Source organism: Falco peregrinus, chromosome 7 (genome assembly GCF_023634155.1).
Source record: "Falco peregrinus isolate bFalPer1 chromosome 7, bFalPer1.pri, whole genome shotgun sequence".
NCBI lineage: Eukaryota > Metazoa > Chordata > Aves > Falconiformes > Falconidae > Falco > Falco peregrinus.
In genome coordinates this window covers 26,865,139-26,892,778 of record NC_073727.1, presented here as the reverse complement: position 1 = coordinate 26,892,778, position 27,640 = coordinate 26,865,139, and the positions used below count along the sequence as shown (strand labels likewise).

The 27,640-nt window shown below is 37.0% G+C and overlaps 1 protein-coding gene across 3 annotated transcripts in view; it reads right to left on the bottom strand.

Annotated features, from left to right (window-relative positions):
- SLC16A10 (solute carrier family 16 member 10) overlaps positions 1-27,640 on the bottom strand; it is a 71,591-nt gene that overhangs the window by 26,279 nt on the left and 17,672 nt on the right. For all 3 annotated transcript variants that reach the window (XR_008748040.1, XR_008748041.1, XM_055809918.1), the window contains exons 2-3: positions 5,489-5,633; positions 1,648-2,086 (exon numbers count right to left, since the gene is read on the bottom strand). Coding sequence is in view for 1 of the 3 variants with exons in the window: in XM_055809918.1 (XP_055665893.1) it covers positions 1,648-2,086; positions 5,489-5,633 (584 nt within the window). In the remaining 2 variants the exon portion in view is untranslated. The remainder of the gene's footprint in view (positions 1-1,647; positions 2,087-5,488; positions 5,634-27,640) is intronic.

Genomic DNA, 27,640 nt, shown 5'->3' with positions numbered 1-27,640 from the left:
AGAAAAATTTCATAATATAAAGAGAGATACAAAGGGTTTTGTCCTCTACAAGTCAACTGTTAGCTTTAATCCAATCTAGAAACAAGGAGCATTCATACAAGTGTCTTGGTCAAAAGTTTCAAGCTTTCTGTTAAATAAATATATTTTAGAGGTCCTACATGACTTTGTATAGCCTTGTTCAGTTCTCTGCAACAGTTAATGATCATTTATGAGCTATCCAATAGCTTTTTCTACAACACGTCCCTTCTACTCCTCTTAACAGTTTTATTTCAAAGCATCTCTACAAAACTTACCGGGAAATAGCATAAGATGTCACAATAGTACAATCCTTTGAAATATTCTGTAACACTACATGACACTACAAACTAAACTAAGATCTGCACAATTGAAAACTAAGTAACAAGAACTAGCCATGAATAAAAGTCCATTTACAGCTGCTCAAAAAAAAACCCACCCCACCCTAAGGTAATTTTAAAAGTAAGTATCTGATGAAGAGTCAGTAACCTAACCAATGTATCACCAGAAAGCAGTGACACACACCACTTGCTATATTGCATACAAACGCATAAGCTTGTAAAGAGTTGAAGATTTTTTGACAGAATTCAAGACATCTATTATTATTAATCTTACTGTTCTATCATAGATAAATAATAAATAGTAGTATTATTCTGTTTTCATAGTGGGTACTATTCACATACTCTTGAACATGGGTATATGTAATGGTCTAAATAGAGCATCCCATAGCAGGTTGTAAGCTCCCCACCCCCCCCCCCCCCACTTTCCCTTTTAAGCCTTTTGGTTTGTTATCACTTCAGTTTAAACAGCACCACCAGGAAGCCATTCAAAAATAATTCACCATTTAAGTAGTGCAATGAGTGCCAGCCAGATACATTTCACATAATGCATCTCCCAGCTGCATCAAAACTTCTTGGATTAACAGTGTACCACGAGGGGTGGGGCAGAAATCTGCTAGGGAAACAAGTTAACTTTAGTACACGTATAAAAAATGGCTGACTGACAGCTTCCCCATCAACAGAAGCTAAAGCTCCATCAATTACTGTTGACAGCAACAAAAACTGATGAATTGGCAGCTAGAAGCACCAGATAACAGGATCAGTTATATTAGTGCTATAGTGGTAAATGACAAAGCTTGAGACAGAAAAAGCCAAGTATTTTGCTTTTAATAAACCTGGAAAGTTGTCTATAAAAATATACTATAAAAATGCACATTTTAACAAACATACCTCAATTTAAAGGAACAAAAAATAGAAGTTTTACCTATTTTCTGTTATGTATTCCTTCCATTATTCCTCTGAAACACACAAATATAATTGGCAATGTATGCAGCTGAGTACCAAAATAAAGAACTCTTTGGAATAGCACAGAATACTTTTCAAGTGTCTTTCTTTATAGTTAAAGTATTCTAAATTTTCAATTGAGAACAAGGAACTAAAATTTTAAACTGGATCAACTAGTAGTTCTGATTAGAGCCCTCTCAGAGCACCAAAATTAATTTTGTGTTTCTCCCCAACACAACTTGCACTTTAAATATTGCTTCCTATCTCAAATCATTTTCTTAGTCCTTAGCACAAAGGGAAATATGTTAATTTTTAAATACATCATATGTAGGAAGAAACATGCGCTTACCAGGTGAACATAAGGCACAAAGTATCCAAAAAGTGCACCTGGTATCCCAAAAGCCCAGATTCGGTAACCAAGAACTTTGAAAACTGAGAAATTGCAAATCTTTTTTCCAGGAGGAAATCTGAACTTGCCCTTCTTTCCTCCCTCCTTGTCTTTTGTGTTGGAAACAAGGGGTTTGTACGTAAAGCCAGCCAGGAACAAAATAAACGTAAGGATGCACAGGACCCGCAAGGTGTTGTATAGGCCAACAGAATCGATCAAAACTCTCAAGAGGAAGGGCAGTGACACAGTGAACAAGCTGCTGCCTGCAGTGACAATGCCATTCACTAGTCCAAGGCGTTTCTTGAAATAGTGCCCAAGAATGACCAAGGACGGCTGGTACGCAAACGAGCAGCCACAGGCAAATACGATTCCATAGGTGAAATACAGAGGTTCAATGGTGCTACATGAAAAGAAAAAAGAAAAAAAAATCATTAGTGTTTTGTACAGCACTGTATGCTCACATTCACCTACCATATGCAAGGCAGTTTTTCAATGAATTGACATGCTTACAGGGTCAGTTAAGAGTTTGTATGTACTTATAGCTGAAATGAAAACAGCTTAATTCAGCTGTTTTCTTCCACTGAAAATTTCATAGAATTCACTGAACAGGTAAAAAAGCCAAGTATAATTACACCCAAAAAGTCTCACTACAAGTTTTAAAAATCACTGTTAGGGTGAATCTGCCAAATGCAAGTTAAACCATTGCTGGGTTTTGGTTTTTTCTTTTCCAAAGAAAATTACATTGTTTTGATTTACGCATTTCTTCACTGTGCTAGCAGTTCAAACAAAGAAGTGAACACTCCTCATGGACTCAAAAAATAAAGTATTTACATAGTTTATTATGAAAATACAATAGCAAAAGTGGAAAACATCATTAATAATAAATAAAACAAAAATACTGTCAGTATTTGGTAATATAATACATTATTAGCAAATAATAAACTTTAGGTACTAATCTTTTTAGACAAATAATCCCCTTTTTATTAAATATTCAAAATTCAGTGTTTTGATCTAGATATTGGATATGCTAAGAAAGAAATAGGAAAGAGTTAATAAAGAATGAAACATTCCAGCTCTGTTTAGGCGAATCTTCATCAGAAGGTTCTCCACCATTGCCATCTACTATACTACTGAAATGAAGCAGAGCCATTGTATTAGATCACAGGGAGACATACGACATTAAAGAGGTGCTTGTGCAAGAAATCTTAACAGTATGAAGTAACAGTGTTACTATAATTAATTAGATTAGTATCGTAATATTAATAAGTCAAAGGAAGAATTTTTTACATTTAGATGAAGGAGGCAATGTGTGAGAAATGTTTTTATACAAGATTCAAGATGGCACATGATGATTCATTTAATTTATTTTATGCTGCTTTTTCAACAAACTATGGGCTCTTTTCTATCAGCCACCACCTACTTTTAAGGCAGTTACAGAAAACCATTTAACCTGTTAGCCAATATATTAACTTTTTTTTTAAAAAAAAAAAAAAGGACTATGAATACTTTATGTAGTGCTTTTCATCACAGGTTGTTATCTCTATAGCAAAATACAGTCCACAAGCTTCCCATGCAATTACAGAAATTTTTAGAAAATAGTATTTGACTAACAAAGGCCTGACACAAGGAACTCTGCTTTTGTGTACTATTCTGAAAAAGTATTTGTGTAACATAATATTGTTGCTTTCTGCCTTAAACTATCAATTTCTGAAACTGATTATACACAAGGTAAGCCAGCAGAAACAACATAAGGAGGAAAGACTGATTACCTTTATCAATGGAAAATAACCAGGCAAAATATAAACAGAAGTTATAAAACGAGAGGAGGACTGTAATACAGTAAAGGACAGAACTTCTGCTGGCACCTGTAGATTCACTCAAAGAGTCTGTAGCATGCATGACATACATAGTAAAATATTTTCCTGCATTATGAATATTTTTACATCTCAGATTCCTAAGAGATAAAAGTTACATTAAAAAAATCAGTTTGTAACAAAAAGCAGTAAACTATATTTACATTTACTGTACAATATTTTACTTCTAGAACATAGACTTCTGTATCTGAACTATACTCCCTAAATTAACTGATATCATAGGCATAAATCATTTCAGTGTCAGTACCACAATGAAACATCAAGAATGCACATTAACATGCCGTGTACTCCAACAAGAATTTACCCCTCTCACCTCAAAACGCTCTTCAAATTCTAAAACAAAGTTCATAAAAGCTAGAATGTTTATAAAACCTTTACAAAATAAGCTTCCTTCGCATGCCTTTTCTGCACCTTTGTTCCATCGGATATCAGGGAAACACAAGGATGACAGCAGTTTGTTCAATGGATGAAAACATCTTTCCTTTACCCAGAGATTTAATTTATAAACAATTGTTTCAGTATTAATCACTTAATACACTACTGGAAAACAAGAAGGAAGACTTTTCCAAGATGCATTCTTTTATTTTTTACCTCACCTGTGGTAACAAGCCTCTTAGAAAACCTACTTCCTGATATTGTTTGCTTTAATAAAATTAAGCAAAACATTTGTACTTGGATTAATCTAAAAATATAATAAAAATCAGAAGCTTGATCAAGTAACAAGAAAACAAAGCTTTCTTTTTCCCATAAATGTAAGTTATTCCAAGAATAAATATAAACACTAGTCTCAGTACCTAAGACTGAACTATTTGCCTTCTCTTCCTATAAATCTGTGGATGTGTTTTTCACATTAGGGGCCATGTGCCCAAACCAGACTTATTAGTTCAGGCATAGTGCCACACAGCATGGATATTCATCCATCCAGGTGACAGCCAGCTCACATCTGTCCAGTTCAGACTACAGGCATAGAACACACATTTTCGTAAGCCTGACTATAATACATTTTCATCTATATAGGAAACTTTTCTGAATTTTGCTTTTGATTGTTCCTGTACTTATTCTGCTAAGGGTGCGGCAAAAAGCAGACTGAGAACTAGAGGTAACTGGCGTTTTTCCTGCTACTTCTTACTCCATCCTCACTAATCAATTTCTGCTGTTGACTAGAATAAGTGAGTAAATTTCCTGTTTCCTCATCTTCTACTGGGCATGTCCAACAAATCAGCCACTCAAACTACTTGGGATTTATTCTGCAAAAGTTACAGAAATTACAAAATTAGGTGTTAATCTGGAGAAAGGAAAATGTTCAACTACTGCTCAAGTTTTTTCAATAACACTAGAAAGAACTGGGATACTTTTAGTAAAGCAAATAAGCCCTAAGTATATGTTATTATACCAAGGTTTTCACTATCTCTGTGTTTGGCAATTGAACCAGTAATGGAAACATCAGATTTTACTAGAACATTAACACCTTCCTGTAGGTGTTCCTGTGGCGTATTTATCAACATTAAAACAGTGTTTTAAAAGCAAGTTGAGGGGACAGGGCAGGGGAGAAGACAAACAATGTTTAGGTACCTGCTAAACCACAGCATACATAAACAAACATACAACAAGTTTATCCAGGACAATGCTGTTGATCTCATAGCATTAGTCTTGCTGCTGCCACATTTATACATAGTGGTTCCTGTTAAATAGGGAGTGCTGTGACAAGGTCACACTATATTTTTAAAGTTATTTTTGAAATTGAAAGTACTACTTGGTGTTTGCACAAGTCATAGAAAGAAAAAAAAACCAAATAAAAAAGGTTTCTAATTAACAGATAATATAAAGTAGTACTGCTTACTCTTTCATATTCTGTTGACAGAATCAGCACTACCTCTACACTATAAAATTGGTAAAATACTTTGAATGTAACAAAAATAATTTTTTACCTTACAAAAGAACTGGAAAGTAGTCCAACAAACCCTACTGCAGCTCCAGTAACAGCTACTTTTCGACAACCAAACAGGTCTGTGAATATACTGACTATTGGAGAACAGAAGAAGACCATCCCCATAGAAAGAGAGCTCACCCATGCTGCAAAATAGAAAAACACAGAGCTTTAGAAGACCAAGTGATTTAAGCTTTCAGCTAACATTTGTTTTAGTTCAGCGACATAAAATCTTAGGTAACAGCTGGGTAGCAATTGGGTAAATATTTTAGGAATAATTAAATACATTTTTAATTATATTTACCCAACATGGTAAAAAAGCCTAACCAATTCACATGATCAACAAATTTATATTTTATCGGCTCAATGAATGCAATTAGCTACAGAAGTTTTTGGTTTTTTTTTAAAGTAAAAAACACCCCACCACAATTAATCTTCCTAACTAACCTAGTATTCAAACTGATCACTAGGCCATTAAAGATACCTTTGAGGCTCCATATCTATACCCATTCTGACATAAATTAGTACATTTCACTTTATTTAATTTTAGACTTTAAGGACTTTGAACAGCTAGGTCTGCTGAAAAATGTTAACTATTTTTTAACTTAATTACATAGACCTAGATAATACTGAACATTAATAATGAGTAAATGAACAATAGGCTTTTACACTGTAATGTACACAACCTGAGCTAGCACAACCATTTCCATATATAATGGGAAAATATCACTACATCTGATACTGTTCCAGCTTGATAATGGTCTAAAGTCTCATTTATAAACAAAGTACAGTTTCAATAATAAGTTTCAGTTCAGGTGAGTACACTATAGTTTTAGCCACAGGTGTGTTTTTTATTTCAAGCTTACCAAAAATTTCTTCAAATTAACTTGAGTAGAAGATAATTTGATTCATTTTAAATTAAAATTCAACTTTCTGCATCATACCAGTCCTCCCAGGGCATAAAGGTAAATCAAGCTGCTGTAGCACAACAGTTACAAGTATATTCAGGCATGTAAATGTCCCCATCTATTTGGGGGACGGGGGGGGAGGAAAGGTCTAAACAGGCAGTGGAAAAAGATGTCGATGCAAGATGCATTGGAAAAAATATTTTAACTTCTTAAACTGCACAGAAAATGGAAGAAAACTTTTTCAACCTGAATGGATTTTAAATTATGTAACTGGAATATTGTTTAGGATATCTTTCTTAAAGACACAGTTAGATAAATGATTGTGATTCAGTGATAAGGGCAAATAAAATTATCTGGGGGAAAAAATATAATGAGGAGACCTAATGTAGAATATTTTCAAGTATATCTATCAATACCAAGACCTAAAAGTAGTGTTGTCAAAGCGCCAGTGAGCCGTACACATCAATGACGACCCCATTGTGCAAGGCACTAAAGAAGACAGAGCAAAACAAATAAGCAAACAAAAAAAATTATTCTTCAAAGAGTTTACAATGTAAATGAAAGACAAAAGAGAACAGATGGCTAGAGAAAAACAGAAATGAGAGTACAAGAAATAAACCCTTTATTTTAGGGCAAACAATGATCTCAATGAATCGTGACCTAACTGTTTGGAGCAGAGGGTGTTATTGAGGTTTTTTGAGTACGTGTTAAATATAATGGAGTTTCAAGACACAATCTGAAGTAGAGTGAGGTACTTGCATGGGTATTTCCTAGGTATGACTAACCCAGACAGGACAGCCCTGGCAGCCTTGCACCCACCTCTGCCACAGAAACATGAGCTGTGTGAATGGAGAGCACAAAAGCCTAGGGAGAACAAGGCCCCTGTGACACTGAAAGGCCAAGACCAGATTAATGAATCTGTCCGTTCTCTTCCTCTCCAGTCAGGGAAGACTCAAATGCACCTTGGGCGTGGCAAGAGATGACTTGGAGATCTGTCCCATCTTACAGCTCAGATGGCTCCTGATGTTGCAAGACAACATTGTACCAACTACAACTCATAGGCAGGAGGTAGAGAAGTCCAGCTTCAGCAAGACTCCTCATTCTTTCCCAGAGTGAGCTATACAGAGCCTGCAGTTCTACTGTCCAAAGGAAACTGCAAACACTAGGAGGTAGAATGTCCATGGCTTTCTGTCACACATGCATACACACACACACCCCAAATAAATGGTAGCTCCACCACCACGAACAGTCCTCAGCACCTCTGCGTGACTTGCAGGGCAGCACTAAATCTCAGAATACTTGTGACACCTGGGGTATCTCCAAGGCAAAGAGAAAAGGCAGATAATTCTTGAGAAATATGCATTACAAGACTCACTGTCATCAGATTTACAGTGGTATGAAGGTACCAAGGAATGGTTGAGCCTCCTGCCAGCCTTCCTGCCTAGGTATGAGAAGACACAAAGGCAACTGAGGACTAGGCAAGCCCACCAGAGATTACTGCTTATGAGAATCCAATTTCACATGGACAGGTACATGCACCACATTCATGGAGACAAACAGGTAAAGAAATCGGGCAACTGAAACAGTTGAAGTAGCTTGCATAAGTTCAGACTAAATTAAATTACTTCAGAGCCACAGATACGATTCCAGCAGTCCTAATTTCTAGTTAGTACAGGCTGTGATTCAATTAGCATTCTCCTTAGTGGGATCAAACAGTTTACAGTACTTTGTAATGGCTTAGACAGCTAATAAAATAATTGGAATATAAAAGCCTGAAGTGCAAACATTCAGCTCAAATTACATTCAGTTAACATTACGCTGACTTTGTCTCTTCATGCTTCCAGGTACTAATGGAAGAAATATGCCCTCCTTACCACATGATTCTCTCTTTTTTTGTTATAGCAATGGCAGGCAAAGCCTAAATAAAAGAAGAAAGGTTCCCACTGATTTTCAACACAAGAGACTGGTAAGAGGAAGCACACTGGCCTCATCCAAAGCATTTTGGAACAGCATATTAAACTGCAGAAGCAGAAGCCTGTGCTTTACCACTTATCTAGCTAATGGAAACTGGAGCCCTTCAAATTACAAATCTAATAACAGACTCTTGTGTCCTACAGAAATGTAACTTAGATACATTGTTGGCATGTCTTGTATGAACAGCTTTATTATTTAATGAAAATATCCTTGAAGCTTAATTTCACACGTACGCATAGTTCAAGAAAGTTTACCATACCCATCCTTGGCAAAGAAACCCAGCACTGAGAATTAAGATACCAATAGAACAGCACATGTCTAAATCACTAATTTCCTTAAGGCAAATCCTTGCTGCAGTATCTTGATCCTACAAAGAAACTGACAGCTATAAAATATACTCAATAGATCCAAGTAATTTTCAATTCCACTTTGCTCAAGTAAGTTTTCAAGCATTCTTATACTTTTTTACTCAGTATGAAAAAGGTACAATTGTCTTCCACGTTTTTTAAATAGAAATTACAACAACTGTCCCAAATAAGTACTAAGAAAAATTACAAATGCAGCTTGCCAGAATAGTGAAGTTCTCTAGAGCAGTTATTATTTATTAATTAAAACATTTCTGCTCCAGGCTATTGGCTGCTTTCCTGGCCACAAGCTGGCTATATTCCACATCTGCTAACTCAGATACTAGCACAGAAGCTAATTGCTACATATAACTGTATTCATATTCATATACAAAATATTTTGATTGCCGTAGAAGAAAAGCTATTTCTGCTTTAAGGACTTAAACTTCCTTAAGGCACTGGAAGTTAAGAATTAGCTTCTTAAAACATGTAATTGCAGAATAACCAATTCCCCAGCTTCCCTAGAAGATGGAACAGAAGTTATCACTGAGCCAAAAATATCAGACCAGACAGCCCATTGGTAGCATCTATACTGAAGTCTGTTCATGGAAACACGTAATAATCACAAACCCCCAAACTTTATGTTGATAGAATTATTTTAAAATGAAAACTCACAGCTGCATTTGTAGTGAATTGATAAAAGAACATGTATGTAGTTCAATATGTTCTCATATTTCTTTAGTGATTTCTCTGTTCGAAGGCCTACAGAAATGAAACTATACCACGTACTGCACAATTATGCTGTTTTACTGTGAGTTTTAATAATCAGCCCCATTTTAAAGAGCTTCTCTTGTTTTCAGCTATATAGTATCTAACTATTCACAAAATCACGCCCATTGTCACAGGCAGATTATGTAATACGTATTTATATTCCAAACTACAAATCAAGCTGTTTAATGTTTTAGTTCATTATTTAGACTCAAGCACTAGGACTTACGACACAACAGAAAAGAAAGCATTAATACCATATTGCATTGGAATGTTTTATCTTGCATAAATTTAAATTTAAGGCTATTCATCCATAGCATTCCTCTTCACAGTCAGAGTTTTTCTATGTATTACAATAAAAATCTTAGCAGTTTTATCCTCCCAAGTGTCTTTCAGGTGGTTGGCTTAACACAGAGATAACACCCTTCATTCTTTAATGAACTTCAAGGATTTTTTTTAATATGCTCATAACCTTAATTCCTCTGCTGTAAGAAACATGAACTAATGATCCCTGCTAAACTTCCTCTTGCAACCTATGGGTTTATATGTCTTTATCAGATCTGTTCATACTAGTTTCTTCTCCAAAACGAAGTATCTTTTTACTTTGACTATTATAGAAGATATACTTTTCCCCCTTCCCCCTTTACATTGAGTCTAATTGTATCATACTGTTTCAGAGCCAAGTTAGTCAGAACTGCATACAGTATTTAATATAGGACAAACAATAAGTTTCTGTGCTAGTGTAATTTTTTTTTCTTTTTTTTTTTAAAAAAATGTATTGCAACTGATTCAGAGTAAAGATATTTAAAAAACTATCCATGACCTTATTCTCCTGCTAATGATAATGACTGATGTAGAGGCCCCTTTTTTCAGCACGTATTTGGATTATATTTCTCTCCACAAGACACATATGTACACTGAGTTTAATCTGCCATATTAATCACTCAGCAATAACAGAAGAACTCAGCAAGTCTCACCATCAGCCACCAACATACATACAAGGACAGAGTAGAAAGTTTGAATTTGTCCAGCAGCTCAAAAGGAATCCAATTAGTGCCTCCAGTATCTAGCAGGTGATTATTACAGAATATAGAGCTAGTCTCTTTTCAAGTGGTGCACAGTGACAGCACAAAAAAACAACTGAAACTGCAATAAGTGATATTCCAATTAGGTGTTATGAAACATTTTTTCACCATGAAGGTAGTCAAACACCAGAATGAGTGGTCCAGAAAAGCTGTGAAGTGTCCATCCTTGGATATATTGAAAGCTTGACTGGACAAGGCCGTGAACAATCTGATCTAACTCAGAAGTTCAATCTATTTTTTTTAACTTGGCCCTCCTTTGAGTGAGGGGTGCCAGACCAGTCTCTTCCAACTCAAATTATTCTAAGACACTATAATGTATGGAAGAACATGGTTCTAAAACCCTAATTTAGTTTATTGAAAAACTGGATTCTAAAGATCATGTTAAACATTAGCAGTTTTTCAGACAAAAAAATTTAGGTTGGCAATATTAGGCCAACCATAAATCTGTTTGTGAGTCTTAGATGTAAAAACTCTTTCAAGAACCAAACCCTGGGGGATTTTTTCTCCCACTTAGGAAATGGGAAGGACTTGGCGCTATCCTTGAATTCTAAGCCAATTAGGTCCTTACACAAATCTCATGAAACTAATTGTTAGCATTATAGATGTAAGCTTCATTGCTTAGAACTACTGTATCTCCCTCCTACTGATGTGCTTTTCCTATCAACATTGTTTTATTCTTGTTGCCAGTGCCCGAAAGCACAGGGTTACCTGTTGCCTAAGGCACTCCAGGTACAACCTCTTTTATCCATTATTTTTCTTTCTCCATGGAAAAGCTAGTAATTTCCAAAAGAGGGAACCGTTAAACACGTTAGGTAACCAACAGAGCAACAGAACCATTAGACCCAGCAAGTATCTGAATACTCTCCCATGTCCACACACAGCCTCTGTAGGTCAGCCTCCTGGAAACTGCCAAGCCTATTTTTAACCAGCCTATCACTCACTACCCAAAGATGATGCCAAATGCCTTGTGCTACATGCCTTGCTTACACACGCCTGTGAAAATTGTTTCAGAGCCAGCTCAGCAGCTTCTCATGAATTCTGAAGAATTTCATTAGTTGTGTGCGCAAAAGGAAGAGCTACTGAATTTCTACATAGCTGTTCCCATTACTGAGCAATCCACAGACTGCACAACAGTACGCCAATAGAAAAGGAAAGCAGATGTTGAAATCACCCTGAAAACAATGATACAAGCTTGTGCTAAAGTACTGACACTTTTAGAATTCCTATGTCGAGGAAGTGCATTGCTTGTTCTATTCAAGAGATCTGCTGATCCCATTAGAAGAAAAAGTGTGTGATTAAGGACTAAAAATAATTTTTTGACATAATGCTGCCACAGGAAGTATTCTATACTCTGAATTCAGGTTACGTGACTACAGCTTTCAGTTTGCTTGCTTTCAAGTGTACAGTCTGCAGATATCCGAGCTAGGCTCTCCCTTAAAGCAACATTATCCAAAAATTGAATCCCAATTTAAATGAAAATTCTAAAATTATTTTGGGCCAAGAGAATTAAGCACAGGGAAATACCACTTCTTTTGGACACCAAAGTTATCTTGAACAGGATTTAAGAATCAGAATGATCTATAAAGAATCTAATTGGATTTCAACAACACACTCAAAGAGATCCTGGTCAATACACAAAGATTTATGAGCCAGGGGCTAGTGGAAGTATTGGATAGGAATACAAGACACTGGGTTTTCCTCCACTCTTTTTTCGCTTGTCCCCGAGGAGCAAGGCTTTTGTTGAATAACCTTATTACTGAAAGATACTGGTAGTTGTAGTGAGTCGGAAACCAAGAACTATATATGAACCGCTGGATCCCAATAATTAGATCTTTGAACAGACCCCCCATTTCAATATCACAAGCATGAAAGCATAACTGGTGTTTTCAGAAGACATTAAGTTGTCATCTGGCAGTCTGAATTAGTTTGTTCTGAATGAAAAGACTGAACTCACAGATTTTACAAATACCTGTAAGCTTTCCTGCACTTATGCATAGACTCTCTTCAGTATATGCGCCTTATGACAGTCCAGAATTCTACCTCAGGTTTGTACGTGCCATTTCAATCTTGATGCCACAATGTGGGAAGAAGCACACACACACTAGTATGTTGTAAAATTAGCAAAATAAGCTCATATAATAGGTATAAGAAACAAACCCAAACATTGTATAAAGTCAGAACATACACTGATTTCTTCCAAGGCTTTATACACCATAAATGTTCTGACACAATGGGTGACAGATGAAAAGACTGAGTGCCAGAGAGATTCACACATATCCTTAATACAGTGACCGTCCCTAAGCTTGCTATTTACAAAAATAGGAATACTACTTTCACCCTCTGCCTTCACAAGTAATGACGACAGAAGATCAGAATTTCTACTGAGATCAAGTCCTTGTGAGCATAAACAGCAGGAAAACAGAACAGTCAGAAAAATGGGTATTCGTGCACTGACAAAACATCCCATATCACTGCAACTAGCTGATTACTTAACTACCATCTAATTTATACTTGCTATAGTAAGACAAGCTTAGGCAGAGTTTGGGGGGCTTTTTTCTTATTGGTACCCTCTTTAACAAATCAAAGCAGCAGATAGTAATAATGAATCCAAAGCAAGTATGGGAAACCGATCATGACATTTTCCTTAAACTATAAGGCATAAAATAGGAACCTGAAACAGTTAAGAAAAAGATGTTCTTAGAAGCAAACAACTTTTACTACCAGAGAGACTGCAGATCATCTATGTAGTTTTAAAAGTCAGGGCAAAACAAGCAAATGCTTAAGTTTTTAAAATCTAGAACAAAAGCTCAAAAGTAATAAGTGCACTGTTAGGCAAAGTATTGCTGGTAGAAATTTAAGTACTAAGCCTTCAGGAACCTTTAAAGGAAGGCTGAACTAATCATTAACAGAAAAACACATGCATTTGGACTTCATGGCAAACTGAGCTTGACCTTTGACACTTAATAAAGTCTGAAAATGCTGTGGTAGGAAGAACAAACAAGGAACAAATCGATAAGAAATGGCTGTAACCACATGTTTTTCCTTTTAGAAGTCATACAAGAATGTCTTCTGCTGACTGTCTGAGGCAGTTTTCAAAGTACAATGTAATCACATTTTTAACTAACAGCCCAACAAAAAAACAAAATAAAATAAAATTGAATCCCAGAACTGATTTCCAGGCACATTTTTATCTCCCCACCTCCACCTCAATTAGCACTGGGGCTTTTTGGTTTGGTCTTTTTTTTTTTTTTATGCACACCACACAGCTGAACATCAAGCATCATGTTCTGTTTTGATTTAGGATCAGTAACATTCTGCATAAGAAGTATTAGCTATTAAATTCAAAGATGACAACCTGATTTGCCAGAAAGGTTTAATCCTGACTGCTCTCACAACCAATACTTACATACATATTCCAAATATATTTGCAACCGAACAAGTCATGCAATAGTCTCATGTTTTAAAGCTATAGCATAGACTAGACCTCAAGACCCAAATTCTGAAATTCTTAGTGAAGCTATTGGTCTTCTTCCTCACCCTAGTCAATGCAAGCGAGACGGGGGAAAGACCTGCAGATCAAGTTTGACTTTTAAATGGTACAAGCACACATTTTAGTTCTACAGCAACACAAATCCTTGTGAGACCATGATGAAGATAAAAACAGACAAGATAAAGGAATCTTCACAAGTAAGTTTGGTACGCTATTTGAAGAAGTTCAGGAGCATAGTTTGCTATCAAGCAGCTTACAAACTAACCTTAACTCTTCATATACAAAGATCCTTCCGAAACAAATCGGAATTGGCTAAGAGACCCTATTACATCTCAGCAACTTCATGAACATCCTCAGGACATACTACAACAGCATGTATTTTCTGATTACATCAGCATATATTCCCCTTTTATTCTGCAGGTCCCTACAAAATAACCAAACTTTATTTAGGTCTTAAATCCATATCTTCAAGGCTCAAACTGTTACCTAAAAGATCTCTTAATGTTACAAACCAACATTCCCCACTATCCACCCAAAATAGTCATTAAAAGCATCAAATTTAAGGTTTAATAGCAAACAATTCCCCATTTTTATTAAGGGACAGACTATTTACCATAAAGAAAAAAGTACAGTAACCAAACCCAAAACAATCACAAAGAGCAAAAGAACTCCAGCCAAACAAGTGATTTTAGGACAAATCATTTAGACCCTGTAATGGGCACATATTTTTCAAGGTAAGATCTGATTGTTGAACTAGCATCTGCTTCAGAGAGGAAGAATCGGCATTTATATGGAAACAGAAGTACCTATTTTGAAACAGGATATTTCAGTCCAGAAAACAGACAGATGTTCAGAGGCATGTACCTGCACGTAGTATTACAAGTACAAACATCGAACTATACAGCAAAATTCTGTCTTTGCAATTGTAACATTGTTTCGTGCTATCAGTTAAGTAGAAAGCTACATTTGACTTTAAAAAAGCAATCTTAAGGTAAAGTGCGGTGACAAGCAGTTCAGTATGCCCATCTTTCATAAGGCATGCTTACTTTTACCTAGTATTTACATACGTATTTATCAGTCTCATCAGAAATACACTGCCAAATGGAAACACAAGTCCAAAACTGGACTATTTTAAGTGACACTAAGAATTAAATGCTGTTCTCACAGGCTGAGGAAAAACAGAGATTTACATGCATCTTATTTTCTTTCAGCCATTATCTCCTCTTCCCTTTAAATACTGAAAACTTAGTAGAATAACAGGGGTACCATAAGTTTTTGAACAGCAAACAAAAGGATTAAAGGGTTGCTTCTTTCAGAGGATTAATAGGAAGAGGAAATCATTTGTATGGAAAGCTTCATGAGACCAAATACAAGGAAAAGCATATGACAGTAATCCCCTATGCCAGCAAGTGCCCTTTATATCAGTTGCACACACATGTGACTGCTTCTGCACTCTGTAACCCTTGTAACCAAGCTAACTAGCCACTGTAACTCTTGACCTTGTATTTCTGCCTCATCACCACCCAAAATTTTTAGGTCTATCAATATCACCCACTGGGACAATAAACTACTTCTCATTAATTTAGTGCCCAACTACTCAGGCAGTTACCTATCAGATTTCCAGGAATCCAAATGCCCAGGTTGCCATACATCTAGAAAGCCTGGGCAAATTGCTACTTTGCCCACAAAGTAATTTCATCTTAGATTTACAGCTGATAAAACCTCATGAATGATCTGCTGCATATGAAATATTTCACATACAGAACTGCAATAAATCGGTCTGACAGATACAGTACACATGAACTACAGCTTGTGAAGTACTTAGATTTGGAGTTCACATCTGTCCCATTCAGTCTAATATCCAGTTTGAAAAAAATGAAAAGCAAGAGGTTATACATATTTTCATTTCTTCATAATACCAAAAGGATTTTGACTAGACACTGCAGATAATTACTACTGGTAAGAGATATAATTTAGATATTTACAGTCAGTAAACTACAAAAGAAAATTTAAACAAAAAACTTCCATTTAAGCTGTTGAATCACATGCTATAGCTCGCAATAAGTTTCTTTAGAAGATTCCAAGTTTTTTTAAGGTTTATATAGGTAAAATGTAGTTTAAAAAAAAAGAGGAAGTAGTAAAGCATATATACAGCATATAATAGAAGGTAAAAAGCATATATAAACAATGATATCTGGAATACATTTGTTGTTTAAGTCAAGAAACAGATCTTTCTATTTCAATAATATTCCTATTACATTGCTTTTTCTTTTACTTTGGATCTACCTATTAGTGATCCATTACCAAAACTACAGCACTCACTCAAAAAAAAAAGCTCAGTGAGCAAATACAACTTTCTGAAGATTTTTTTAATGACAGAATACTTTTGCTTGGTAAAGATCCCACTATCTTGAAAACAACACCAATGGTTTTACTAAATATTTTACCATATTCCAAAAGATATCGTAAGTCCAAAGCTCTTATTTCAAAAATAAGTAGGTACAAGAGCACAGAACCCTGAGCCAATCATACTGCTGATTCATTTCCTCCCTGTTTTTCACCAACACCTTTAGTTCCTCAAGCTTCTGGGTGGTTGTATTAAAAGACTCTTTGTCCCCACCATAAGCAAACAGACACAGGCACACGGTGTCTCAATTTTTTCTCTGAAGCCCTGGATTAACACATTGTTTGTTACTTCCTTAAGGTATGAAAGTCTTTTTATTTTAAGAGAAACTAGAAATTAGTCAAGAAAACTGCTGGAATTAGTTATCTCCTTCAAATATCTCATGAGGGTTAGAAAACCTTAGAGAGTTTCAATGCCTTACTCCTTAATACTTCACAAGAAAATCTTTGTATTTATTTGTTGAAAGGAAGCCTAAACCCACCACTATGCTTAAGAATTGCAACAGTCTTGCTTAAGCCCTGCAAATCTGAAACACTATTGCAGTGACTCAGCCTTTTTTGTTGTGTCAATAGCAAGAACTGGTAAATAATCAGTACGAAGTATTTTTTTTCTGTTACATTGCATAATAGCACATTATAGAATAGTATAATGGTTGTTATCAAAAAAGAAAAGCACTCAATACTCTGCTGAAGAATCATCTCCATCCATTAACATCACACTGATTTCTTAGAAGAGACGGAGCATTTGAAATATGTTTTGTTTTATCAGCTTGCAATCTAAGCACCAAGTAGCTTGACTAATAGTTTTTCTACAACCAAGTGTGCTTTAATGCTATTCCCAGAACAGTAACCCCACTAGAGCAATTCAGGAATTACACCAGCAATTTGCCATATTCGCAGTCAGATCATAACTCCAAATGAGTAAGTGAACTATTATTCCCTATTACTAATTGTAAGGGGAGGGAAGAAAAGGACTAAAAATAATACTCAGCCTAACAAAAATGCTATTACATCATAAACAGTAACTGTCACTAGATAACATGTGAATAATAACGATATTAACATTAATAATATGTGTACAATACACATCCATGCTGCACAGAAAACAGCTGTAGTACATACGCAGAGGTTTTTGGTCTTCTAGAACACAAAAAAAAAATGAAAAAGAAAGCATCTGTCTCTTAAAATGATCTAAAAAGCTTAAAAACATAGGGCTATTTCCACTGACAAATTACAGATGCTGAGAAAAGAAAATGCAGAAAAAAGCAACAAAATAAGGAAAATTGTTGTTACGTGTATTACATGCAAGATCCTGAACAAAGTCTTTCAGTTCTGTTGCTCAGGGAGTACAGGCTTGGTCAAAGGCCTGCTGCAGGCATCACTACTGACCTTAACACACCAGACTGTCTTCCATCAAGCTCCATTTGTGCAGTGTTGGGTTCCGCAGTAAAAGATTATCTGCACACCCACAAAGAGGCACAGAGAGGCCACGGCAGGAGGGGGAACCCAAATAGCATCCTGCCCTGGCTCCTCGAGGACCCATGACAGGAGCCTTCAGCCCTGATAGCACCAGCCTGTCTTCATGTGCCCAGAGGAGCACAGGGGCAAAGGCAGGTGGGAACCCCAGCTGCATGCTCAGAGCAGGGGACACCCTGTCCATCCTCCCCAGAGAGCCTCAGCCCCCACATCCAGGTGTGACACCCATCACGATGGGTCAATGCCAGGGCACTTTCAGAACTGGGGGGGGTGTGGGGTGTGTGTTACTGCCTTGTGGCATGGAACACACTGGGTGATGCCATGGAAGAGCATTTCAGGATCACAAAGGACTTATTATGGGATGTTCAGGGGAGGCACTAAGGAGATGTTTTAGGGATCTGGGGAAAAGCAAGGGGTGGTGGTGGTGGGAAATTTGGAATATAAGTCGGATTTATCACATGTAAACAGTTTGCTGGCCAGGACACCCATTCAGCCATGCCTTGTGCCTCATCGGCACAGCAGGTCCTGTCTTCTTGCTAAATTCCTTTCTAATCTGTTCCTGGGCAAGGGACTCTCCATCTGTGTGCATAGCTGAGTGTCTGAGCCCAGCACCTGCAGGAATCCACATTGTTTATCTGTATCTATAATATATGTATACATTTGCATACACATATATATACTAGCAGACCTCCATTCTGTTCAGTGAGAGAGGGGAGCAGGATGGGGCCATGAGTGCTGTGTTCATGCGAGTGTTATTTGAGTGTCTGTCAGATAATCTTTGTGGCCAGCCCTGAGTACATGTGCATATGCAGCATACATGTACACACTGTGCGTGTGCCTGCCAGAACTACACTTTTTCAGCATCACTACTGGTGGGACCAGGGACACAAAAGCAGCAGCAGCCTCACTTCTCTCAGGCTGTCAGATCTGGCCTGATATTTTCCTAGACACTTAAGACAGGAGACAAAAAAAGTATAGGCCTATTAAAATACACTAGTCTTTCCCTTCTGGTCCAAGTTTGTATTTTCAGGAAGTTGCACTCGTTATACAGGAACTGTTCTTTCTTTCACCAGGTCTGGTGAAACAGCTGATGAAAAGCCAGTGACACAGTAAAGCTTAGTAGAGCCACGTAGACAAAACTGTTCCAATTTTGAAAGTTGTTTTAATTCTACCATCCCAACAAAGGAGTTTTTATCCATCCTGTCCCTTCAGAAACAAGGTTATTCTCCTAAGAAGCCACTGTAGCGCTTATTCCCAGCTACTAGAGCACTAACTGATGTGGCATCAGAAGTGCTAAATTGTATTGAGCAGGGGGAAGCATCTCGGGTGCACTACAATAACTCATCTCCACAAGAAGGTGGCTGCTTTTCAGTTTCTTTGAGGTAAACAAGAGAAAGTTTACTGTGCAAGGAGTGCATTCTCAGCCCATGACAGGAAGTGGATCAAGAGCCTATGACAGAAATTGCAGAGTGTCGAGCAGGTTAATAGGATTTGAGGATGGGTAAATGTGCATGTATGAACAAGACAGGAGCCTGCAGTACCGAGAACAAGAATAGGATTAACCTGATAATCTCCAACAGCTAAAGCTGGTGCGACAGCAGCTCTGGCACCAGCAAGGAAGAAAAGCAAGAAAAAGGGGGAGAAGGAAGACTAGAGAGATTTCTTGGATGACAGGATAGGAACAAAAAGATTCTAGCAAACAAACTGGAGCTCCATAAAAGAAGGGATAGCTGAAGTTGTGTTGTCAAACAAAAAGTGAATAGTTTTCATACCAGTTCAGACAACAGGTCTGATATAAGCGTATTTTGGTAGTTTAAGGGGTAGTAACAGATTAAAAGCTGCTTCAGTGAAAGAGGCAGGTGTTCTCTCCCTTTTTGTACAAATGTAGAGACATTTTGTAGATGGAAGCATTAAGACTGCTATGATTGGACAATGAATGGGAATGCCTGGGTGTGGAAACAAAGAATGACAGAAGAAAGGCCTTCAAAGACAGCATGTGTTGATGACACCTAGATAAGCAGATCAAAGATCACAGTAACAGTACATATCAGCTCCTCAAAATACCCCAAGTCAGTAAAACAAGGACTAAATTTACACTAAAACAAGGGACAAGCTATAGACTTAAGTCATTAAGAGATAATAGGGGGATGATAAATAACAGGATTGAAGCTGTAAAACAGCCAAGATAGGAAGACAAAAAAAAAAAAAAAAAAAAAAAAAAAAATCAATCCTAACTCAGAGGTGGAACAGGATGAAGAGATCCTCACCACTGTCAGCTCTGACAAATTCAGAGCTCACAGCTGCTGACCTAAGAACCCAGAAGACATGGGGATTTCATAGCAGGAATATCTCATCACTCATTTCATGGAGAGGATTTCTAGCAAGACCACTTTGACACATTCGTCTGTGTGATCTGGCTGTTCAGACTATTTTGATACATGTGTCTTGATCCTCTTGAGTTATGTGGGTGTGACTGTGTGAAAGTGTCAGGGCAGGGAGGTGGTTTTTTTTTGTGAGGTTTTCGTTTAATTAAAAATCACCTCCCCATCATTTTAAGGGCTCACAATGAGCTTTGCTACATCATTATTCATCACACAAATGGAGGGAGATGAATGGGACAGATAAGAGGGGGAAAAATATGCTATTTCAACAAAGAAAACAGTAACATCCATTCACGTGTAATACACCATTAAGGAGTCACACATACCAACCTCAGTACATATTATTTTATGTCTGGCAACATCTCCCACTATGTGACTGGGGGGAAGATGTGGCTGCAGGAGAAAAATCTGCTTTCCTAAATAGCATATAACACTAGTTTATCATGAAAAAAAACTGATACAGCAATTAAAATGCCAAACCACCCCAAATTATTTTTTTTTAAAGTTCCTATCTAATGAATAGTCTCCCTGGGTATTCATGGCTTATGAACCTCGCAACTTAAAAGACCAGTTCAGACAGTTCCATACACTAATACAATGGAGTTGCATTTCAATACAGTCTTAGACAGTACTTACAGGTGGTACCTTCCATTTAAGTTAAATACAACATCACATCGCTTGCATCCTTCAGATTACCTACTCAGCCCAATGCAATTGGCAAATAGTTACATTTCAGAAAACAAATGAAAACAAAAATAAAGTAAAAAACAAAGGGAAACTAATTAGGACAGGAATTTGAGCTAGTAAATTATTCTGCATGAATAATGATCAGCTTGTCAAAATTCATAGTGTTTGTTCACTATGAAACTCACAGCTGGAAACAGCAGGGATATTTCAGGTCAAGAAGGAGGTTCTTTGGCAAAAACTACACAGAAGTTTGCACAGCTCCTGCCAACACCATGCTTAGCTTGAGGCAATACTTTTACTTTCAGGAGCTCTGAAGTGACTCAGTTTGGGGGGAAAAAAAGCAGCAAACCCCACACACACAAACAACAGCTTACTAACATATCCAATAATGAAAACAAAAGATTCTGGTAGTTCTACAACAAGTTTACTTTTAAGAGTGTTACAAACCTCATAAGAAATTACAGAGGCTTGAAAATAAAGACTCAAAACAGCAATGTTATTTTAAAATATTTATCCTCCTTACAGCCCCTTAGACAACAGAGGAGAAATTCACTCAAGTTTCTCATATTCAAAATGGCTACTGTCAGAGTCATTCCTACTCTTAAAAAGCCGACAAGGAAGAAGACATGAGAGTGTCTTTCTCCCTTGCCCCTCACCCCCAGTCAAAAAATAAATTCTCATAGTCCTGCCAAGGCAAACAGATGATGCCAGATGCTTCAATACCGGTAACCATAAATAACAGTTTTCCTGACAACCAGCATTAAATATCCCCTTGGTGCAGGCTGGTAGGAGCTTCATGAAGAACACTTACCCTTTTCATAGCTTTAATATAGCCAGATACAACAAAACTATTATTAAAAAACCCAAAAGATAGGGATAGGAAAAACATTTTTTATCCTTATTTGAGAAAAAAAAACCCAGCATTTCCACATGGCGGAAATAGAAACAGGAATTGTTTTAAGAATTAATCTTCTAGAAGAACAAGACATTTTAGTATACGATTAGATAAATTATATTTTAAGTATGTTTTTTGCATTTCATTACAAAATTGGAGTAAAGCTTACAAAAAAGTGGAAGTTATCTTAACTCCTTTACAAAGTTTATTTTCCTTTTAAGTAGAAGTCTCTTCTCCCTGATCTAAATTTTATTCTAGAAAGCACTAAAACAAAACTGAAGAATTTCTTCATCATAATGAGGTTACCTCCCCTTATGCAAGGTCTTTTCAGAGTGGCTGAATGTCATGAAGTTTTGCACATCTAAGAACAGCTTTAAATTCTTATCATTCATCAAGCAATCATGAACCATGCAATTAAACATCTTTTGAATAAAAATATTTTTTATAAAGTGTTTAGATACAATCACTCATTGAGAATTATCTGGATATGCTAAAGTAACATGCCATTCAAATTAAGTCCAAAGTTAATTGCTTAGAACTTCTAACAGCTTTTAACAAAGGGTTCATCCATCACAAAAGATTCTTAGAAAAACAAAGTTTAAATTGATTGAGAGGAAAAGCCCTCAGAGGTATGAATGCACTGACTAAAAGAAACAACAACAGCTCAAATTAGTATACAGAGAACAGTTACAGCAACACCCAGAAAGAATCCATGTCAAGTCCCCTTGCTGTCTGGTAATATTAACAAATCACCTGGAAAAGGGAGAAGGGCTGAAGGGACAAAACTCATCTTAAAACAGAACTCAGGTGACTGCAGCTGAAGGGTGGGGGTTTTATTTGGTTGGGGTTTTTTGAGGGGGGGGGAAGGGGTGTGCAGCTAGGGTGTTTTTGGTTTTTTATTTTTTAGAGTATATATGGATGATATAAAGAGGGTGAGGGTTTTTTTCCTCTATTTCTCATAAAACAAAAATGGAATGGGACTCCCAAAGCTATCAGAAAGCACATTTCGAGCACAAGGAAATGTGAATTATGTTAAGAAAATGAATTCAACTGTGCATCCTCCACAACTGAGTGTTCTGAAGTCCACAGTCCACTTAAAAAAAAAAAACAGTTGATATACAGTGAGCTTCTCTCTCTCCAAGTCCAAAAACCGACTGGCCAAAGGGAGCATAGCAGGAAGGACTACTTTTTAAGCACCAGTTACTAGTACTGGATGCAGAACACCGGTTTTGATCAATTTTAAGTGTGACATATTATTTTCATCTAATTCCATTTGCTTATACATGATCCACATTCACACAATATGTGGTACTACAGTCCTTTTTATCAAGCATTAAGGCCGTACAACTTGTTTTACAAGAGCTAATATGGACGAAAAGGAAGACTTCACATGCACCAAATCTTGGTAATGCCACATTGGAGGGAGTGCCTGATATGCTGAAGGACAAGGCTTCCTTCCATGTGCAGGGACTTCAATCTCTCATGCTGAGAAATGGACCAACAGGTACCAGAACGAATTCAGAGGCAGATGTAAAGTCTCCCACCTGGGGCGAAAAACAACAGGAGGCAGTACAGGCTGCAGGTCTACGGCTTAGAAAGCAGCTTCACAGGAAGGGCCAAGGGGGGACCTCACAGACACAAGTTGAATCTGTGTCAGCAGTGTGCCCTTCAACAAAACCTGACTGCATTCAAAGTTGCATTAGCAGGACCATTGCCAGCAGGCTGAGGGACATGGGCATTCCACTTTCATAAGGCTGTATCTGGAGTTGCACCGAGTTTTCTGCTCCCCAGAACAAGAGACAGATACTGACACATTGGAGTGAGTGCAGGAGAAGGCCACCATGATTGAGGGCTGGGGCACCTAATATAGCAGGAAAGACTAGGAGAATTAAGATTTGTTCAGCCTTGAGAAAAGACTTGGGAGGTAACAGCAGTGCAGATTTTATTGCTGTCTGCAACTACCTAAAAGACAGAGAAAACAGAACCACGCTGCTCAAAGGTACACAGCTATAGCACAAGAGACAGAAGATGGAACATGGAATTTCTCAGAGTGAGGGTGGTCAAACATTGGAATGTGTTCCCAGAGTATCCGATCTGACTGAACAGGGGGTTGAATTGAACAAGATGGTCTCCAGAGATCCTGTCCAGTCTTAATTATTCTATGAATACAGACAGTACAGCTAGAAGAGTTTTGCAATCAGGACTATTCCCTCTAAAATCTACTGCCAGGACACTTGAAAGCAAAGGTCATAGATCTTTCTTGCAATTAATAGGAGGGTCCATGCAAGCACAGCATTATAAATTGAAGGTTTTGGAATGTTTTTATGCAATGACATTCTCTTCTCCACAGCTACCAAATACAAACAAGAAGATACAACTGGAACAACAATAACTTTTTTTTTATAAATGAAACATTCCTCAGTTTACCCCAGATGCTTGTTCCCAAGTGGCCCAAGCTCATAACTAAAACATCAATTTTAATCATCAAATGTCTGCCAAAAAAATTATGAAGTTGATTTACATATTTCTGTCAGCAGCTCCCAATTCTCTTCGGAAGAGTTCTCATACCACTGAAGATGCTACTTTAAAAAGACAAAAGTTGAATTTAATTATTCAAAAAGCTTTATGATCAGGTTTAACACCAAGACTGTTTGCAGTCTCATCTGGAAACCTTTGTGCAATCTAACAATTTAAGTAGCTGGTTTACACCAGTGTCTGCATTTCAGGACTTATATCTACATTTATACTATGGTTCTGAACAAATTACCTAGTCTATCACACAAGTATTTTGTTTTATTAAATTAAAACATGCCAAATACTATATAGATGTATAGATTCTTTTGCATACACTAACTTCTTTGTACAATTCAGAAGTTCAACCATCTGGGTTTAGATCCAACTTTAAAAGTCTTCAAGAAAGGGACAAAACAATTCCAATTAACTCCAGATTAGCAATTAAAAGACATTAGAAAATATCAAATCGAGTAAGTCTCTATTAGCATTAGTCCAGGAAAGCAAAACACCAATTAAAGTACCTACAAACTCAAGGACAACACTAGGAAAAAAGTAACACGGTTCCATTTGCTCTGCTTCTGATAAACTGTGCACAGGGCAACAACAACCCTAACTACTGAAAAATGCCTAGAATAAGCCATTTTCTGGTTTGTACAACAACTGCATGTGCATGGTACAGGAGACCTATAAATTTGAAATTACATAGCTCTGCATTTTTATTAGCCTATTCAAGTAAGTTTTGAATAAATGTTTTACTACTCTAATCAATTAAAAATTCAGATCTGTAATGACAAATACATTTAATAATATTGACCTCTTTCCCTTAATGAATATGTTTCCACTGTGTACAGGTTTTATGAACAAAACACTGCAGCTGTGTCACTGCAGAAACAAACCTGAAAACAGCAGGCAGAGTTTGATTCTGCTTTTATGCTTTCCTAAAACCATGTATGTGTGTGCATTCAGAAATAGAAGTTCCCAAGTGCAAAAGGAAATGCTGTTCTCTGTGCGTTAAGAGTAACTGTATTTGCAGCAGGTATCTGTGACACTACATACCTTGTACACTTCTACTGTTACCAGTCCGTGGATGTCTGAACACTGACTGTTGAGGAGTGCTCCAAAGCCTCCATGCCCACTCTCCTCCTCCTCCCTGCAAGTGCTCTCAAAAGCCTTTGAGAGTTATGCAGAGCTGTAGCACCCTTTCCTCTAAGGGCAGGGGGAGTAAAATTGCTTGCTATAACCCATCTCTGGAGAGGAAAACATGCATACATACAACCCCTCTTTCTTAGTGTGCTAAGAAGAGCTGTAAAACCAATCCACTCAACTGAAGGTCTGACCATGGCTAGATCTAAGGAAAACTGATTTCAAAAGCAGAGCTAGACCTACCTCCAACACCAATGGTATATCTGCCATCAGAATGTATTTAAGATTGTGGAGGAAATCACTTTAATCCTTAGGAGTATGGAAGCATTTGACTTCATGCGCAGATTTAACCAGATGAAGTCTGAAGAGTCAATATGTTTTTTCCCCCCTATTATTTAAAATGGCACTCCAAAGACAAACTTACAGCAGTGCTAACATGAAATTCAGTGACAACTCTAAATACAAGTCAAGCATGACTTACTGAGATCACTTTGTCCTTAAAGAATTTTAATATTGTCCTTACATGGCGAGTCTGCTATATACACTGATATTTTGACAGTAGTTAAAATAAATGGAAGGAAATAAAATAAAACCTACATCTTTAACTTGAGGAAGTTTCAAGCAGAGATTCCACAATGAAAAGACTGTCTACAGAAAGTAGACAGAAGTCTACAGAGGTCCAGTTCTTGTTGACAGGCAGAAACATACTGCATAGAACTACTTCTAATAGGAATATTTAATTTAACCAACATTTTTATCCCTTTACCAAAATCCTCGTGGAATTTTGATCAAAGATGTAATTAATATACAGTGTAAAAGAATCAGAAGGAATATATCCTGTTATTTGTAAAGACCAGCTGCAGAACAGGAATTTGACAGAGACAAATACAGATTTTTATAGCCTAAAAAAAAATGCGTAAACTGCCCACAGCAATGATCCACAGAAAGTACTCATCAGGTCAGAAAGATCCAGGAGCCACTTAAATTACTTCTCAGTTACCCTGCAAATACAAGATGTTGAAAATAAACAGGCATTGTATTCTGATAAGACTAAATTTTTAGGTGGATTTGAGGCTTACTTATCTAGTTTTTGGGGGGCCTGAATGTTTCCAGATACACATGTGAGGGAGGAAGCCTTCTGCTAGACAAAATAAAAGACTCCCGCGAGGTCAAAGCAGTAAGGATGGCCTAAAGCTACTGAGTAGGAGCTATGAATGACTCTTAACATCCTCTTTCAGGCTGCTCTCCAAAGGCAAAAGGAGCTGTGACCACCAGTGACGAGAAGCATGACTTTCAAATACCAACACTCTGAAGAAAAATCACAAGTCCGCCCAGATATCAAAAATAAAAAAGGATTTTGAAAGCCAACCTGAGTTATGTCAAATAAAAGAATCAGGAAAGTTACATGCATTACATAATGTCACAGGGTAGACTGTCTAGATCTAAAAAGCACACACACCCTCCTCTATGTCTGAATTAGAAGACCAAAATGAGTAAGAGTTACTTCAAACCCCAAATGGTTTTCTCATTCAAAAAAAGCAACACCTACTGTATCATATTCCTGTATACATTTTAACTCTGTACTGCCAGAAACACTGACATAAATTTCAGTTGAAAAGTTTTAGTATAACTCATAAGGGGAAAGATAAAAATCTGTCTCCACATAGTATGTACGCCTCCAGGTTCAACTGCAATAGTTAAAAAACTGAAAGCTCAGCTTCTGTTCATTTATGGTTAACCTTTTTGAACAGTTCACCAGTTCTGACAGGTCTATAAACTTACAAAACTAATTTCTTCAAGAGCCAAGATCTCATGCTCAGCAAGCAATTATCCAAAGATTAGTTTCTGGTAATTCGTTTATTCCCTTCAATGAGCAGAAATAATGGGAACTGGGTTTCTGTGACTTTAAGCATCTCATGCTCAGTTACTACCAGATGCTCAAAGTCATCACAATGAATCAGAGCAGGAAAACACATTAATTGGATTAAGTGTTACTTTTATATTTCCCTTCTCTTAATCAAACATGGAGAAGATTTTACCTCATTTAATATGAGGAATGTAACAGTGGATGTAGTAAGAATAATA